Consider the following 19,526-nt stretch of genomic DNA (forward strand, 5'->3'; position numbering starts at 1 on the left):
AAGGTGTTATCAAATGCAAAGATTACTATTATTATAATTATTTGTAACAGACGCTTGTTTTTAGTATTATTAAAAATGAAAAATCCAATATGCAGAAGGATTTGCCTTATTTGGGATAATTTTGCAGTGGTTTCTTGTTGAGTGTTGGTGTAGTCATTGTTTGTAGAGGGAAATGCTTGCTTGTCACAATTTGGCTTCAGAATGTTTTCTCTAAAATGTTTCATTCTGTGATTTGTTTAAAAAAAAGTTTGAAGAAAGAAACTCTAATTGCATACAAATTCTAAGTAAACTGTTATTTTGGCTGCATACTCATAAAGGGTTACATTAACAAAATGTCAAATGTCACCAGTCACACTGAGATGCAATTGCAACTATTTTTGTTAGCCATGATTGTTCAATCAGACAGTTTGGGTAATATCTTGCTTTTCCTGTTGTAATGCTTCGCACCAGGATGGTAGGACATAGATTTGCAGCCACAGTACTACCCCACAAATCTATAAGTAACATTGAACTCAGGATGTCATCTCAGCCTGCTCTTCTATATATCTTAAGGCTGAGATCAACAGCAGGATTCCCTATGCCTGCTCACAGAATATGATGTAAACAACAATAACACATTTGTATAGCGCCTTTCACGTCGGGAGGATGTCCCAAGGCGCTGGATAGAGTACAGCATTTCAGATCTGAGCTGGGGTCAGGGGGGAGAAGGGAGGGGAGGGGAAGGGGGGTGGCCGATGGCATGGTCGAAGAGGAGGGTCTTGAGAAAAAATTGAGGGTCTAGAGAATGAGAGTAAACTCATGTGATTTTTAAAATTTAAATCTTTCTTCACAACACAAGTAGCAGTTTAGCTCATTTTGTTTTGTTTAAGCAGTTTCAGAACCCCAAACATCAGACGATCAATATTAGAAGGCTCACCAAGAACACCAACACCCTTTAAAAATGCACTTGCTGCTCAAGAAATCAAATATGGTCCTTTGAAGATGCTGGTAAGGATATCTAGCCAGCATGTTTCATCATATCATTGCAGGTGATTTCAAAGATATGCAAACAAAGGTTTTAGATGTAATGTGTTATTTCTTTACATCCAAAGACACCATCTCATCTTGCTGAAGATATTCAGGAAGTAATTAAACAAGAAGTCGATGAGACAGAAATTCTAACTCGTCTTCATGAAGGTGCACTACCTCCTTTGAAGAAGATTAAGCAAGAAGTAAGTCATTAGAATTTATTGAAGAATTATTTTCCTCTTCCTTATTAGGTTTTCCTCACTTATGATGGATTTTGTGCAGGTATGTTTACAGAACGAGAATCATGAAGTAATAATTTATGTAATGTTATTATTTTAGTCTCCTCCACGGAGTCTATCAAACACTCTGGTAACTTAACCCTTTCATGTATTCCCCCCTTCAAATTATAGCTAATCAGTTTGTACATGCTCGGAAATGATGTAATATTGGGACATCACTATGCTACCAACATCATGTTTTTTTGCAAAGTTGTCTGGCATGATTCTGACTGGACTCTAAGGCTATTTGCCACCAATTTATCAGTTGGGAGATGGGAGAACAGTGGGGAAAGAATGCCCACATTAAATCCCATTTACAGTCATTTTTTCTGACAACAGCAATTTTACATAACTTCTTTCAAGTCAGAAGGATGTCTAAAAATGCTTCACATAGCATGTTGAGACTGAGCACCAGAGCTGGGTACCAGAAGTCATGTTTATGTTTTGTACTAACTTGATCTACAAATTCTGGTAATGATGTCCAGCAAGCTATTTCATCACATCATGGAAGTTCTACAAATGTTTTCATGCCTTGACACCTCCCAACAACGTCTCTGACCTACTTACTTCCCATTCCACACCCGCTGCCCCCACTTGACTGGCTCCGGACTCCTGCTTGTCCCTCGCTCCACTCCACCATTGTCGGCCGGGCTTTCAGCCACTACGCTCCAAAACTTTGCACTCTCTCCGTCAATCCCTCCATCTTGCCCCCTCCTTCGCCTGAAGACCTTCCTCTTTGACCGTGCTTACAGTCACCTACCTCTGGCTCAGCATCACTGCTAAGCATTCCGAGATACTAACCCCTGTGATGGCCGTTATATAAATGGAAGTTGTAACCTCTGCTTCATGCCAATGAAAAAGAGTTTTTTTTCCTCTGTATTTTAGTAATCTGGGCTTTGTTTAGCCGTTTAGGACATTACAATGATATCAGGGACTAACCTTTTTCCTGTGTATGTGGAGACGTTCCTCAGTAAAAAGATGAGGTTCATTATTTTCACCTAATGTCCTTAGCAAGGTAATTATTAACATGCAATGATTTACTTCTTCATTTCAGGTGGAGTCTCCTGATAGGAAAATGAGAAAATTCTTTACTCTGGCTCCATGGGAAAGGGAGCACTTGAATACTCAGCTTTTCCCACAAGGTCCTTATGAAAATGTACCTGTACGTATGTATTTATTAAACTAAAAAATTCTCAGCCGTTAGGATAAGGTTATGTGGAACATAGAATTCTCTAATTACCATCAATGCTGGTGGAGGGGCAGCTATCAGTACTTTGTGCATTTAAACTGTAGTAAGATGGAGAGCATCAGTCTTTTGCTGCATGCTCTTAAAATAAAACTTAAAATCCTATTTTTAAATAAAATAGCCTTATTTCTCAAGGGAAGTTGGGGGTCAGTCAGGCAACAAACAGACTTTTTTTGGATTTTGGATAATTAATTATGGCCCTCAATGACTAGTCGGTAAAATGGAGTTTGTAAAGGTTAACAGCAAGATTGTGAATTAAAAATTCATATAGCAGCAGTTCCACATTACCCTGAATAGAAATATATTTGTCAAGAATGTTAAGATCTAGTGTAGAATCTGTTCTTATCAGTCACTCCTCGGGCTTTGTAGTTCCCTGCAGTGAGCTTGGCCTTTGAGGTCTCAGATCAGTATCGCTGCTGCTATTCTGAACCTCCCCATGATTTATATATGGGAGGCGTTTGTCCTTCGTCTGGGGGAGGGAGGGTTTAATTCAGCTCAGTTTGGGTGAGTGGGGACGACCTCACTGGCTCCCCAAAAATTGTCAAAATGCTGTCGTTTGTCAAACGCTGCTGTTTAAAAATCCAGACAGTGAACAGATTATTCACTAATAACTTAACAGGAGTGAATTCCCAGAATTTCTTTAAACTAAAATATTACTTAACATAGAAGCAACATTTTATTATGACTGTAGCAATGTCACCTCCAAAAAGAAAGTCTATCAGTTTGAGGGAAACCTCAACATCCTCCGAAACCACATTTGAACGCCCATAACAAGGTTTCTGAACAACTATTTTGATTTTAATAAGTTCATATTAATTCAAGTAATTATTCAGATAATACCACCAAAGACTGGAAAGTATTAAATTCTTAAATTATAAAATGCATCAATAGTTATCAGAGTCATACAATATTGTGCAGTGATGTAGGAATATCACCTATGGCTGTTTGTGTACCTCCTCACAATGGCTATTTAGTGGCAGAGATCTTGAAGCAAGTCCTGCACCTGCTCAGCTGATGGCCAGGAAGATCATGGAAAGAGAAGAAAAATTACAGCTTATAAAAGTGAATATAAGATTGCACATCAACGCAATCGAATTGATTGAAATTGTGTTCTTCATTCTAGATGCAAAATCTCCTTACTAGCTCTGTGTTAATGATGCCCATGTCAGAGAGGACAGATGATATTCTGAACAAAGCTCTTACAGTGCAAAGGAGCAGGCAAATGGGCAGTCCTTTACAGGTATGTCTACATTAAAACCAGTTAACTACATAACTTGAACTTCACACAAAATGTTATAGTTTTCCACATGCTAGAAGTTGCAAACTTCTGATATTGGAGTTAAAGACTGTCCAGCACCATGTTGCGACTTGAGCTCATATTGTAGGCTGAGCGTGCATTGTTGGAGTTGCCTTCCTCGGAAATTATGTTACTGGTGCTGCAAACACTTAGCATGTATGCACAGTGCAAGGAAGTGATGCAGTAAACTATAGCCAACTGCGCTGTGTTGAGGTATCCCTGTTTCTAGCAGGCATTAAAGATTCCTTGACACTGTTCAAAAAGAAAAGGGAGTTTCTCTCGATATCCTGGGCTAACAATCCTCTAGATCAGTGGTGCCCAACCATTTTGGTCGGTGAATAAAATACATTTTCTCGATTGAATATTTCTTGATTTATGCCATAAAATATTCAATCAGGATAAACCTGGAAACACACGACCAATCGAACACGGACTTACCTAGACTAATGCAAATGTTCGGTGGCAGCTTCTTGATCGATTGCCATGGGACCACCACACGCTCTAGATGAATTTATAATAATAATAATCCTTGCAGTTGATATAGCGCCTTAACATGTATACACTGTAAAGTGGAGTTACTGTGTGTTTTGTCATTCATTTCATTTAGGGGGCTTTGCTCTGCATAATGCCGATTTTAACTAAACAAAACAACCCCCATGCTTAACAGTAATTACTTGAGAAGGGTTGAGATATTTTGCCATACCAGCCATTATAAATGCACGTTTTCGTTCTTTTAAATATTGTCAATCAAAAATATATATCTAAAAAAAACTCAGTGTTAATTGCTCTTAAGCCCGATTTTCTAATCTAAGAAATGTTTGCCTTTGTGTATTCCCTGTTGTTTTAGAGGGTGATGAGTGTAGCTTTTTATTCTTACACAAGCAAAAATGCTTGATTCTAATATGTACAGTTACCCTAGTTTAAAAGAAGCACTAGTTTCTTACCTAAGGGATTTCACCATCATAACTGTGTGCCAGTGAGAATGAGCTTAACCGATCAGTGAAATGTTACGCCCAGCATCTTAAACTCCAGCAGATGGCTGGTGCAAAACCAGAAAGCTGTTGCCCACTATTTAAATCTCTTGTAATATTGTTTATGGAAAGTTAGAAAAGTGTAACTCTGAAGTACAACTCCGAAGAATCCAAAACCCACTATGCCTAATATTCAGGAGTGCAGAGATTGTTAGGCACAAAGCCTGAGGCCAAGGATGTCATTCCTGAACACTCAGATTGGCAGATCGTATTAGCATATAATAGGATTTCATCTTAACTCAACCGATATCCTGAAGAGCAACAATCAGCTGTCTGTAAACTGATAACTTACATATTTTGTACAGTCGCCCTGTGCAAAGATAATAACTGAACATTTTAAAACCCGTGGGCCCAATGTTGCGCCAATGCAAGACTTAAAACCGATTGATAACTATCAAGGAGTCCTGTAGCTCAGTGGTTAGAGCGCTCGCCTCAGAAGCGAGAGACCTGGGTTCGATTCCCGGCAGGGTGAAACCTTAGGCAAGTTTCCTTACTCCATACGCCTGATAATAATCCTTAAAAAAAATAAAAAAATAAATAATAAAATTGGTCACTTCAATCCATGACTGTTTGTGGGACACTGCTGTGTGCAATTGGCTGCCGTGTTTCGCCCACAAATAATCAGTCAATTTACTTTACAGTCTATTCTGTGAAGCGCTTTGAGACATCTAGAAGACGTGAAAAGCACTATATCAAATGCAAGGATTATTATTATTATTAAGTTGGAATTCTGTCATTTCATTACCGATTGTTATGCAATGTTGCAAATTTACCTCCATTATTTCTTGATAACTAATGGAATTTATCTCCCATTTTAATAGCGAACCAGAAGCTTTTGTTTAAGTAGCACGATTATATTAGATACATTAAAAAAAACTTTACACAGGAGAGTAGTTCATAATTACTATGTAAAAACAGAATAAGACTTTGCATTATATTTATTTTAAATATATTTTATCCAGATCTATGCCTGTTTATATGATCTTACTTACTTATGTTCTCCAAAGCAGAAAATGGTCCAGTAAATGCACAACTGTATAAAACAGCTCTGGGGTCTTTGAAGGCTAATAACAATAAGATACAAATTTTTGCAGTAAAGTAATTTAGCCACAGTGCATCCCAGTTTTTGGTATATCACTTTGCGGGGAAGGGGGAAAGGAGGAGAATAATGGTGTGATTATTGTGTATATGAGTGTGAGAGAAATACTGGCAGCTAGACTGGTGTAATATATTTTCAGGTATCCCAGCTGGATTTGAGAAGTCCCTGGACCTGGACCCCGGTTAGCTGAAACTGTTCCTAGCACTCCGTAGAGCCAGTAAGAGAATCGTACTAGGAACAATTATTTCCAGATATTTCTTTTTTCTCTTTATTATAAAATGGTATCTGCTTTCTGCTTTCACTACTGGTTTAAGATTTTTTCGGGTTTTTGTTAAAATGTTGTTTGTGTGCAAAAAAAAATTCTGAGGTGGCATTATTTGCCCAAAAAACATTTGACGGATTCTGAAAGGTTTGTCATTTAATGTAACATCTAGGTAGTTGTAGTGGCACAAAGTTTTAACTTTTGTATGCATTTTCTTGTAGCCAGTAATGCAGTATTGATAACTGGATTTGCAACTATTTTCCTTTAAAGCTGAAATGTACCTGTATCCTTTCTTACAGCTTGTTAATACCTGGGAAGCTGTGGCTTGTGGGAAGACTGAAGATCAACTCATTATTACTGAACAAGCACACAAATACATGAACACATTTTCCACCAGAACTTTGGTCATGTAATGGTTTCCAACTAAGCATTACGAAGTTTTAAAACACTTTGTGTTGAGTCATAATCAACACTTCTTCTTGTGAAGTTTTCTACTGATGGATGTAGAGCATTGTATTACGATAATTCAGAAATGGCATAAAATGCATTCTGCCACTAAGCACATTTGTTATGTTTATCAGACCAGAATGGTTATATGTCACCAGCCCAAACTAATTCACGAACAAGCATCACACTTGCCTACAATTCTAAATACTTGAAGTTATCAAGATAGCTCCTTGTATTTTTTTAAAAAATAGTTAAATAACTATTTTCAGTGTGCTTTCTTTGCAATAGAAAATACACTGAAACATATCAGTATTTTTTTTATATCTGGTGGTGGACTAAGTAATGGGGCTTTGTAGGTACTCCAAGGTCGATTGATGTAATTTAAACCTGTAAGTTAATAAATTAAATAAAATGCACTGTTGACGAAATAGAGGTATAGCATTACTACAAACCAAATTGAATGAAAAAAAATCAAGCATTTGAAGATAAAAAAATTGCCTGGGTTTGAAGTATTGTTTCTGTTTGAAATGTTTTTGTCTGGTTTTGACCCTATATATATACATATATATATATATACACATGTGTGTTTGTGTGTGTGTGTGTGGGTGCATGCATGTGTGTGCAGCTTGCATAATATTGATACTGTATGTAAAGAAAAGAATAGTTTTATGTATGAGAAATGTATATTTTATTCAATAAGTTAATTTTGTAAATGCCAAATGGCTAATATGTTGTGCTGCTAAAGACTTTAGCATGTAGACATGCTGCATGAAATGGGCAGTGGAGTTTTGAAAGAAAATGGAAGAAAACGGCATTAGCTGGTTAAACATGCACTGTTTTTTAGTATTTTTTTAAAAAAAACTAGCATTTACAAACACAAACGCTTGGGAAATTAAAAGTTTTGTCTTTTGAGTGGCAAAACAAATATAATGCACCTTTTGTATTTTTGGGAGAACACTGATGTATTCACTAAATTTTTCAATTTGTCCAACTGATTTCATATTTAACTCTAGGCACTCTGACCCAGTTATGCTTTCACTGAAAAACTCATGCAAGAAGTCTTGGCTTCATTCTACTGCCATACCAAACATCTCCAGTATACATATTTTGAACACTTAGTTTTAAAACAAAAATTGGTGATTGTTAAAATTTGCTGCCTTAGTATCAGCTACACCTATTTTTTAATTATTGTACATCAACTGCCATGTAAATAAAATGATAAAATAAAGTGTGTTTTTCTACTTAAGATTTGTGTTCTACTGTTTCTGGAATATGTATTTACATTGACGATACACTAAAAATTGTATTTTTTTGGTATGAGTGAGGTTATATGTCATAACTAGGATAAGGACTTAATTATTCTAAAAATACTGGAGTTTGATATTTTTTTCTAAGTCATTTCATACATTAGTCATCATCAAGCAGAATGAATGTTTTGATTTCTCATTTTTCTTATAAACGATTTCTTACACAGCATATTCTGCTGTGTTTACCAATACCATCTGCAGGGTAATATCCTTGCATTTGGTATAGCAGGTTATGTTTTCAAGATGGCTTAAAGCACTTCACAGGACTTTTACAGTGAAGTGTAGTTAATGTATTTTTGAAAGAGAATGTGACTGCCAATTTGCATACAGCAAATGTCCCACTAACAGCCAAGAAAGGAATGAACTTTTTTTTAAATTTGAGGATCAAAAGGATACATACAAATTGTAAGTTAATTTGTATGTAGCCCAGACCATGGAACAAGTGGGGCTGTTTAAATATCTTATCACAATGTACTATTTATTTATACAAAAGCTATTGTTGATAAAATCTGAAAAATATTTGTAGAAACAAAATATAAATTGAGGTCCTATATTCTGTATGACATTGTACAGGAATGCCATAGTGGTGATTCAATTGTTATGCAGACAGTTGGTGTGTGCCCATTTAGATGTTATTTTTGAGGCCATTTAAAAAAAAATTCCATGTATTTATTTTTATTCAATTTGTTTGCCTTTCTGCTCTCTTTTACTTGTGATTGGGTAGAATTTAACACTCAGCTTAGTAATTATATTGATATTGCACTTTTCTTGTCAAGAGAACATCTGAAAGTGCTTCACAGCATTTACTGTAAAGTGTAGTGACTGTATGTACTAATGTTATAGGAATATTCGCATATGAATTTGATGGTGACTGGGCAAGTCATTAATGCTTGGGAGTCGCATCCAAACCCAACCCAACTGTACTCACCTGCCATTCATATTAATTGACTACATTTGGTTAACGCCCTTAAATTGTTCCTCTCTTCCCAGAGCCATAATCAAAGAGCAAAGTACTTGTTCAACAACAAAAATGTACACTTGTATAGTGCCTTTCATTTTGGAGAGTGCCTCAGGCACATTGCAATGATAGAGTGAAAGTCCACGTTGGTGCTGGTGGGGGAGGTTTGGGGTTAAGATGGGTTTTGAAAGTGGGGGGAGGAGGCAGAGGAATGTGAGAAGAGAGTTCAAGAGAAAGGGGACAAAATAATTGGAGGATGGCGAGTGATGAGCTGGGAAGACCAATGAGCAGGATGTTGGAGAGGCCAAGTCCATGCAGATTATTCATGCCAGTAAATAATGCACACATGGATAAGTGGAACTGCAATTTTTTTTATTAAGGTAGTAACTTGGTGGTTACTGAAGTGATCTAAAATGTATCTACAATTCTTTTTCCCATTGTAATTCCTTGATGTAAAAATAATGGACCAGTTACCTAACTCTCAGACTGAGAAGTGCTCAATGGTACGCCTCCATTTTTTCACCTTTAAATTCCTCCAATGGCCTTGCCCCACCCTATCTCTGCAACCTCCTAAAAGCCTACCACCTGGCTGCTCTCTTTGCTTAGCAAACACAGCCTGCTTCATGTCCCCCACCATCAGTGGGTGAGATTTCTGCCGCATGTATGCAGATGACACTCAAATCTACTTCTCCAGCTACGACTCCCAGTCTGCTGATGAGCGCAAATTTAGGCGCTGAATGTAGGCAAGACAATAGCCATATTCATTGGCTCCTGTCAATGTCTTTTCTCCTGCGAGTCTGAACTCCTCAACCGCTCCGGAGTCTCTCTCAGACTCTCTGAACCTGTGTGCAACTTAGGCAGTAGGTTTGATCCCCAGCTTTCCTTTCTACCCCACTTACGTTCCCTGACCAGGGTCGCTTTTTCCACCTCCGCCACACCTCAACCAAAGAAGCCGAAACCCTCGTCCAGACCTTTCTCACTTCCCGGCTGAACTATTCCAATGTCCTCCTCGATGGTTTCCCCCGCTCCACAATATAGAAAATTCAATTAATCTAAAACTTGCCAGGCTCCACTGGTTCCCAATTACTGAACAGATCAATTTCAAGATCTTCTTACTCATTTTCAAATCCCTTCAGGCCCTCGGATCTCTTTAACTATCCAAAGTGCTTACCTCCCTCTCCTCCCGCCACTCCAACTCCACCACCCACCCGCTGCATCCACTTGGCTGGCTCCAGCCTCCTGTTTATCTCTCGTGTCCTCCGCTCCACCATCAGTGGTCATGCCTTCAGCCACTATGCCCCAAAACTATGGAACTCTCTCACTCAATCCCTTCCCTCCCCACCTTCCATCCCGCTTTTTTAATTGTGCTTACACTCACCTCCACCCTCCCTCTTCCCCTGGCTAGGCCTTAGACTCTGCCAATGTCAAGCACTCCGGGACCCAGTGTGAAGGGCACTATATAAATGCAAATTGTTGTTCTCCCTCCACTCTCTGGAACTCCATCCAGAGTCCATCTGACTCACCCCTTCCCTTCCTACATTCAACGTCCGCCTCAAGACATGCCCTTTTGACCACGTGTTTGGTCATCTTTCCCCCCCCCCACCAGCTCCCTTCCCCAGCCAGCAACCTTCTAATGTAAAAGATCCTATAAAAATCTGCTATAAAGTACAGCACCAATGACAGAATTTGGGGTAAAATAAAGTAACGAGTCTTAAAATGATAGTAAAAATATGTAGGCCTTATTTTTATGGCACTAAGATATCAATGTAAAAACCTTAATTGACCCTCATTCATGTATTTGTTTCCCACCACCGTTAGTTTGTTTTGTAATTTCCATGTTAGACTGCTTTAAGACCATGCTAATTTACAAGAGAGACACATTGGCATAAAGATGATGCCCACTACTATAGAAAGGATTACCATGGCAGTTTGGACAGAACGTAGGGTGGGAAACATGTTCCTTTCAGTGAACGTTCTTTATTTTCAGCTGTTGCAGCCTTCCTCCATGATTATCTATCTCAAATCTGTGTGTGCAGTGAAGTGTAGCTCCTTATCTGATCTTCCGGTGTAGTTTACCATTGAGAGGGTATCTCCTCCCCAAACGGTCTTGAGAAGCCATTGCGACACCTGGAAGAGTTGTAAATAGCACCAATACATTCCCCTATTGATATGTTTTCTCTGAATAATTAAAAAAAATTTACAACATACTTTTCACTAATGCTATTTGCAAAGCATTGTGCCTTTGATAGATGATCAGATCCTGTGGTCTGACATTCAATAAAGTATTTTCTCACCCCATGAATTGTGTATGTTTTTCAAACTATTGTGTATTGTTCAGTTACTGTGACAGAGATCAACACTAGATAGATGTAAACAGCAAGCATGGCTTCTGAAGGCAACAGATCATGCCCAGATTCAAATAACTTGCTAGTTATGGAGTGGGTGGAATAACTGTACTCCAGCCTTGGTTATCTCCTCCAATGTTGTTAGATGAAGGAAGCTAATTAATCTTACTAACTAGGCAGTCAGAGGGTTCTCACTTGCCAGGATGTAATAGACTGATCTGCATCTCACTTGCTGTCAATTTCTAGGGAAGATGCCCACCTCTCCTAGATTATGAGCACAAATGAACAGATGCAAAAAATCCTGATATTAAATCCTTCAATGATTGGCTACTGGAATGTCAACCCTTTTATGCTGTTAAAGCTGCTGGTGAAATTTTATAGCAAGTTGTAATTACCACCAATGTCATTAAAATACACAGTCAATCCGCTTTACAGTTTATCCTATGAAGCGCTTTGAGACGTCTCAATGACGTGATAAGGCTCCATATCAAATGCAAGAATTATTGATTATTATTAGTGAATAGCAATTGACCATATTCCTAAGAGCTAGTTTTAATTGAATTTAACTTTTAATAACACAGGTTACAAAAGCATTCAATATAATTCCACATTCAACTGCTCAAAGGAGTTCCTAACTGTGTTTACCCTCTTTGTGAGTAGAAATTCCTTGCTTAGACTCGGGGAACTCTCGAATGAAGTATCCACATATGTGAAGTGTTAAAACATTTATTATCTACAATACTATATTGCTGCATGCCCTTAAGGAAAACAACAGTTATCTACTTGGTCTGTTGATGGACATTACAGATTAATATATCCTTACCCACAGTTGCAGTAACTGGATGAGAATCCTTAATGTCACATCTCAAAGGAAAGTAAAATTGCAATGGCACATGCAGCCCCTCCCTTGCCTGCTTTTCAAGATGAAGATTAATATAACCACTAAAAATAACTCTGACCGACTGCATAAAATACATACTGAGATGAGATGAAAACAATGTTTTATACTGAAAAAGTGAACTTGTTGTATATTGGGATCCAATTTAAACATATGTGTCAGCCTGGCTCAATTGGCATTATTGCCTCCGAGCTGGAAGGTTCGAGCCACTGGGTTCAAGCCCCAAGATAGAACTTTGAGCTCATATTCTAGGCTGACACTTCAAGATCCTCACATTCGTTTACACATCCCTTGATGCACTGGCATCTCCCTACTTCTCCGACCTACTTACTCCCCATTCCACCACCCTCCACTGCTGCTCGGTTGGCTCCGGCCTCCTGCTTGCCCCTCCGCTTCACCATTGGTGGCTGAACTTTCAGCCACTACACCCCAAAACTTTGGAACTCTCTCCCTCAGTCCTCTGCCTTGCCCCCACCTCCCACTTTTTCAGATCACAACTGAAGACCTTCCTCTTTGACTGTGCTTACAGTAATCTCTCCTCTTTCTCCAGCTCAGTGTCAGGCTCCACCGCTGTACTCCGCGAGTTCAGTGTGCACGCTATATAAATGCAAGTTGTTGTTCTTGTTGAGACTCCAATGCAGGGTTGGTAGTGTGCTGCACTGTCGGAAGTGCCATCCTTTCGATGAGACGTTAAACCAAGGTCTCGGCTGTCTGTTCAGGTGGATGTTGATGAACCCGTGGCACTGTTTGAAAGGAGAAGAGTATCCTCGCCAACAGCCTCCGAATAAAATTGGTCTCTGGGACTTCATGACTGTTTTGGGGACATTGCGGGGGGTGGGGGGAAATTGGCTGTCACAATCACCTATAAAATACACATCCTCTACACTTCATAGTACATCCTGTAAAACTGGAGTCTTCATGCAGTTTTCAGGTGTCTCCCGACATGAAAGGCACAATAACAAACGCAAAAGAATAATTTTATTATTATTACAATTGTTTTTAAGTCAGCCAGCTAAACCCATGTGAAAACCCATGACCATGTTTAAAAGCATCCAAACCAAACAGATTTCCATACATCCCACCTACACATGGATATTCCTGGGTGCCTGAATGGAATGAGCACTCTCCATGGAGGGATGCATCTTCTGCTTCAGCTAATCTACTAGTTAATGCTTAGCTAATTCTGGAGAGTATTCGGTGCCAGTCGGCAAGAGCCAATGTTTGGAACCCAGAGTGTGTGTTAGAGTACTGCTGGAGTCTATCCAGCTAAAACCACATAGGGTTTGAAAGGGAATGTTGTTAATCATGCTAATGAAAGGGAATGTTGTTAATCATGCAATTAACCAATGGAAAGGATTATACATCTGCAATCCTATTCATTGGTTGTTAGTTACATAATAAAGAATACCTGTAATTTCCTCTCTATACATACATTAGCTTGGTTGCAAATTAATGAACTATGACCATTATACAGTAATACAGTAAATGCATGTTGGAAGGGGGCTGGGGAATGCTGAGCTAAATCAGCTGCACAACCTGGGCCATCAGAAAACCAAAGGAAGTCTGAGGGTAAAGATAACTCTGATCATGGTGGCACAAGTGTTTCACCACCTGTCCTGGGAGTGAATTTGTAATATCCATTAAAGACAGTGTGAATAGAGGCCGGAAAGCAAAGCCTCCTTTAAGTATTTTGACATATAGTAACAGTAATAGTTTCATGCATGGTCCATCTAATATTCCCATTAAACTTCCAAAAGAATACTTTGAAACAACATTATTCAATTATGCTGAATAGTTTTAAATCTCCAGACTTATTAGTTTCTTTTTGAAACTGTTTATACTTTAGCTCCTTGTTCCATCACTTGTGCTACTACTTTATTCCACATTCCAAGTGGGGGTGAAAATATTCTTTGTCGGGGAGGGAGCTGAGCCGAGCTCTTCATATATTCTGACATATAGAAAGAGTAATGGTTTCATGCACAAGTTTCATGTTTCACTGAAGGCTGTCCAGTGTGTGTGTCAGGAGCGTTCTACACATGGAAATTTCTGTGTGTCTGGAGGGATGCTTACCTACATTTCTGAGAATATATAAATTAAAGTAATTGTTCTTGTTAATATTAGGCACAGGTCAGATTGGGAGTAGGTGTACTGCTGGAGTTTAACTATAGTTATACCTGCATAGCTTGTCATTGAGAGGATTGTCTGGCAAGCTTCCTGCTGTTTGGCCAGTTAGGACCATCTAGATGGTTAGACTTGCGTGTCAATAGGAGCTTATCCCCCGGCTCAAAAGCAGACCACCAAGACCACCACAGATGGTTGACTCGATTCTGAAATTCCATTGCCAAGCACATCACCACGGTGCCAGTTCAACCCCAAGGAGATCCTGCTTCACTCTGCTCTAAGGAGTCTCTTTTTGAATCTGTGTGTACATCTGGATGTATTTTGGTGAACTTTTGCAGCCCTGCATCCACTTCTGAATCAGAGACCAATGTGGAAAAGAAGGCATGTAGATAACTGGATTGTGGCTAACCAACTATCTACTGCATATAGACAGACTATAAGAGGTCATAGAGTCATGACCTGGCTGGTATATTCCCCATTCCAGACCAGGAACATCAAGGCCAGCTACAGCATCCCTATCTTAGCAGGACCCTGTCTAACATCAGATAACTCAGCACAAATTAAAGGTCAAACATGGGACTTTGCTGATCTATGTGAGTCACTATGACATCATTAATTCCTGTCCTGTTAACTAACAAATGTCACAGTAGGAATATAGACAGCTTTGACTATGAATTTTAGTTGTAAATTATGTCTGTGTCAAAATCCAATGTTTACTTTTTCTAACGATGCCAAATGCAAGTTCAAATTCATGTCTTGAACCCACAGTGCCCTTACAGTTCTTAAATAATGGATTGATGAGTACCATCACTTTTTTTCTGTTTATTAGGATGCAGCCAAAAGCAGCTTTGGCAAAGGCAGATATCTCATAAAACTGGTGTTTCTGACTATATGTTCTATTGCAGAACTGTACCTCTTGTAGAGTGGTCCTTTTTATAAAACACAAAATACTGCAAATGCTAGAAATCTGAAAACAAAAACAGAAGTTGCTGGGAACACTCAGCAGGTCAGGCAGCATCTATGGAGAAAGGAAAGTGAGTCAACGTTTTGGGTCTATGACCCTTCATCAGAACTGGGGCATGTTGGAAGAGACAGGCTTTTAAGGACCAAGAGAGAGGGGGGAGGCATGGGCAAGGAAGACAAAGGAGAAAATGGGGCAGAGGACAGGGGAAAAAAAAACTTCTGGTCTCTACCCCATTTTCTTCTTTGTCTTCCCCTCTCAGTTAGCCCTTAAAAACTTTTCCCTCCCACTTCTGATGAAGGATCGTGGACCCGAAACGTTGACTCACTTTCCTTTCTCCATAGATGCTGCCTGACCTGCTGAGTGCTCCCAGCGACTTCTGTTTTTGTTCCTTTTTGTACTCCATTTAAACTGTGAGGAATTATAATAATAGCTGCATTTGATATAGCACCTTATCATATCATTGAGATGTCCCAAAGTGCTTCACAGGATATACTGCAAAGTGTGTAGTTCGGGTCAAAATGCAGCAGCCAGTTGTCCCACAACGGCAATGTGCCACAAACAGCCATGGAGTGCATGACTCCAATTTCTTTTGGAGGATTGTTGGCCAGGACAAGAGGAGAAACTCCCTTCTCTATTCGAATAGTGCCATGCGATCCTTTAATATCTGCCTGGACAGGCAGACAGGACCTCGGATAATGTCTCATCTGAAGGATGGCACCTCTATCAATGTAGCACACCCCCAGCACTGCACTAGAGCATCAATCAGACATACCTGCTGGGGGTATTTTGCTAGTGAATCTATTCTTCTATTTCACACGTGGAATTAAACAATACTTTTAATTTGTTTTCAAATCTGCATATTTCCAAAACAATAAGATTAACATTAAGACACTAAAATATCTGCAACCATATAATAATAATAATCCTTGCATTTGATACAGCGCTTATCACGTCGGGAGGACGTCCCAAAGCGCTTCACAGAACACACTGTAAAGTGAATTGGCTGTATATTTGTGGTGGAACGCGGCAGCCAATTGCACACAGCAATGTTCCACAAACAGTTATGGATTGAAAATGACCAATTTATTATTGTTTTTTTTTGGAGGGATTATTCTTATTAGGCGTGTGGAGTAAGGAGACTTGCCCAAGGTTTCGCCCTCTGCCTGGAATTGAACTCAGGTCTCTCACTTGCAAAGCGAGTGCTCTAACCACTGAGCTACAGGACTCCATATTAGATTAATGTGAAATCCATTTTGAATTCAGAAATGCTAAAACTCCATCATGTATGGAGTTTTTTTTTTAAAAAGGCAGAAACTTTCTTTTCTGCAGTAGTAAACCAGTTGTTGCAATGAGACTATGGTGCTCAAACTAATACTGTTTGTTACGTGGGACAGTTTCAGTTTTGTTCAGACCTTTGGTCTTGTGTGAGTCACTACATTATTAGACTTAATAATAATCCTTGCATTTGATACAGCAACTTTCACATCAGGAGGATATTTCAAGCACTGCACATGATTTAAGGTAAAGTGCAGTCAGTGTAAGACTCCGCGCCTGTATACTCACCCACTCTAAACTCCACACCCCCCATTACATAAGTTCTAGCCAGGCTCCATTGGCTCCCCATCACAGAACGGATTGACTTCAAAATCCTCAAACTCGTCTACAAATTCTTTCATGCCTTGGCACCTCCCCACCTCTCCGATCTGTTTAATCCACACTCCACTAGCTGCTATTTCCGCTCAGCTGGCTCCAGCCTCCTGCTTGTCTCTCTTCCCATGCACTCCACCATCATGCTTTCAGCCACTATCCCTGAAACTTTGGAACACGCTCCCTCAATCTTGCCCTCTCTTTCCCCATTTTCAGATCACATTTGAAGACCCTTTGACTGTTCTTACGGTCACGCCCCCTGCTCGACTTCAGGCTCCGCCACTGCTCCGAAACATTATTCTGTGCGCAATTAAAAAAAATTATTTGAACAGCAAACTGATTACTACCTTTTTTAAAAAAACATTTACAATCACTTACGTAGCTTTTAAAGTGGTCTGAAACTGTCCCGTATTTTTATTTTAAAAATGTTATGAGTATTTCATGATTTTTGTGAACTTTGCATTGAAAACTGAAAGGACAGAACTGGCACCAGTAAATGGATTTGAATAAACCTTTCCTGCCTTTCCTCTGGTGCATTGGAGTCGGTTCTGCCAGTCTTTCTCTCACTAATTTTACTCTTGGCATGTTCTTCCTGTCTGTGTTCTCACCCATTTTGCTGTCAGTGTCTGATAGAACTAACAAAGACGAGTGAAGACCTTTTCTTGACCTTGGTGATGTTTAATGCTCTGTAGTTGAGCATCACTGTTGAAATGGGATAAATGCTAAATTTTGTGCAATATTTGCAAGATTTGGGCAGGGGGAGGGCATTTGAGAAAGAATGCTTCTTTAATCCAAATCCCTGTGGATAGATTGAACCATTTTAAAAGGGACAGACTGCTATGTTGAAGTAATCAGTTTGACACCAACTCAGGATTACAACTGGAAGAATTAGAGGAGGGGTAGAGGGTTAGAAGAAATGTTTACACAGAAAATTATTAGTACATAGAATGCATTGCCACAAGTAGCTTATAGAAGCTAAGATGATAACATTTCAAGCAGAATTGCATATATGGGGAATGTGCAGTGCATTTAAAGTACTGTACTTTACTTCAATAACAACAAAATTACATTTGTATAATGCCTTTCACATCGGGAGGACGTCCCAAAGCGCTGGACAGTCAGGGATCCGCACTCGAGCTAGTGGTTGGGATCAGGAGGGGTGGAGGGAGGGTAGGGGTAGGTGGGTGACCAAAGGGACGTTTGAAGAGGAGGAGGGTTTTGAGACGGGTCTTGAAGGAAGCAAGGCAGGAGGCGAGGCAGAGGGACTGTGGGATGGAGTTCCAGAGGGTGGGGGCCTTTGTGTGCTGAAATGTTGATGATTCTTTCAAGACAGGTGGACAAACTGATAGTGAAGGACAATACAGTGACATTGATCAAGGGACTGATGATCATTTATGACCCTGCTAAATTATTTTTGTCTTTAATAAAATGGAGAAAGCATAGAAAATAATAAATATTGTAACACAGGTAGTCCAATGTGAAGATATTACAGCAGAGACTAGAGGGGGCAGCGTAGTGGAATGGTTTAAACAGTGTTTTTTTTATAAAAAACAGGAAGTATCTGAGGCTTTTGCAAAACAATGGGACCACATTTAATATTTAACACGTTGAACCTACCCTGAAGTGAGGATGACGTGTTCCCCCCACCCCAGATATCCCAGTCCAGGTGCACTTGATGTAATGAATATCTGATGAAAATTGACCACAATATTTCTTTGCTTAACTACCTCTAGAAGAGTCCAAATATAAACATGCCACTTACTCACCAAGCTGTGACTCATATTATAATATGCCAAAAATTAGTTTTGTGGAGCATTGCTGTCACAGATTAGCTGCCATGTTTATTCATCGGTCACAATACTTCAAAATAACTTGTGCTTTTGAGATGAGTTAATGTGAGCAGATGATAACTATATCAAATGCAAGTATTATTATACAATGTGGAGTTTTGTAGCTCAGTGGTTAGAGCACTCGCCTCACAAGCGAAAGACCTGGGTTTCATTCACAGCAGGGCGAAATGTTGGGCAAATTTCTTTACTCCACATGCCTCTGTTTACCTAATAGTAAGTAGGAACCCGGTTGTTAGTCGATTGACGGATCGCTTTTCTGGGGGTAATAATTATTTCAAAAAAATAAATTGGTCACTTCAATCCAAGACTGTTTATGGGACTCTGCTGTGTACAATTAGCTGCTGCGTTTTGCCCACAAAATATACAGACAATTCACTTTACAGTATATTCTGTGAAGTGCATTGCGATGTTTCAAAGACACGATAAGGCGCTATATCAAATGCAAGGATTATTTTATTATTATATGAGTCCACAGTGCTACTTATTGAGATACAAGGAAAACTAGATTAATATTGTTTTGTAATGTACTTAAACTTTCTGAGGGTGTAATCAGGAGACTGCCTTAACCACTATGAAATTCACAAGATCCAATCTCAACCCTCCAGAACACCCGCCCTACTATCCACCCATCACTTTTATCAAGCTGTTTTTTTTTTTAATTAAGTCCAGTGTCTTAGCCTCCCATCTTTTGTGACAACCGTTTCAGTCATTGATTTCCCTTCTGAGTAAAGAAACATTTCTTGGTATCTGTCCTGAAATTGCCCTTTA

General features: G+C 39.3%; 1 protein-coding gene and 1 non-coding gene across 5 annotated transcripts in view; both read left to right on the plus strand.

Moving 5' to 3' along the window:
• Positions 1-6,855, plus strand: part of myb (v-myb avian myeloblastosis viral oncogene homolog) — a 29,910-nt gene extending 23,055 nt beyond the window's left edge. For 3 of the 4 annotated variants that reach the window (XM_042333634.1, XM_007893019.2, XM_007893020.2), the window contains 5 exons: positions 873-987; positions 1,092-1,211; positions 2,341-2,448; positions 3,656-3,772; positions 6,521-6,855. In XM_042333634.1, the coding sequence (XP_042189568.1) occupies positions 873-987; positions 1,092-1,211; positions 2,341-2,448; positions 3,656-3,772; positions 6,521-6,634 (574 nt within the window). In that variant the 3' untranslated portion in view covers positions 6,635-6,855. Of the gene's footprint in view, positions 1-872; positions 988-1,091; positions 1,212-2,340; positions 2,449-3,655; positions 3,773-6,098; positions 6,177-6,520 lie in introns of all 4 variants that reach the window. The other variant, XM_042333633.1, reaches the window with a different exon arrangement.
• trnal-cag lies at positions 5,261-5,332 on the plus strand. The gene has a single exon. It is a non-coding gene; the product is annotated as a tRNA-Leu (tRNA).
• Positions 6,856-19,526: the final 12,671 nt, after the last annotated feature.

Source organism: Callorhinchus milii, unplaced genomic scaffold, assembly GCF_018977255.1.
Source record: "Callorhinchus milii isolate IMCB2004 unplaced genomic scaffold, IMCB_Cmil_1.0 Scaffold3, whole genome shotgun sequence".
NCBI lineage: Eukaryota > Metazoa > Chordata > Chondrichthyes > Chimaeriformes > Callorhinchidae > Callorhinchus > Callorhinchus milii.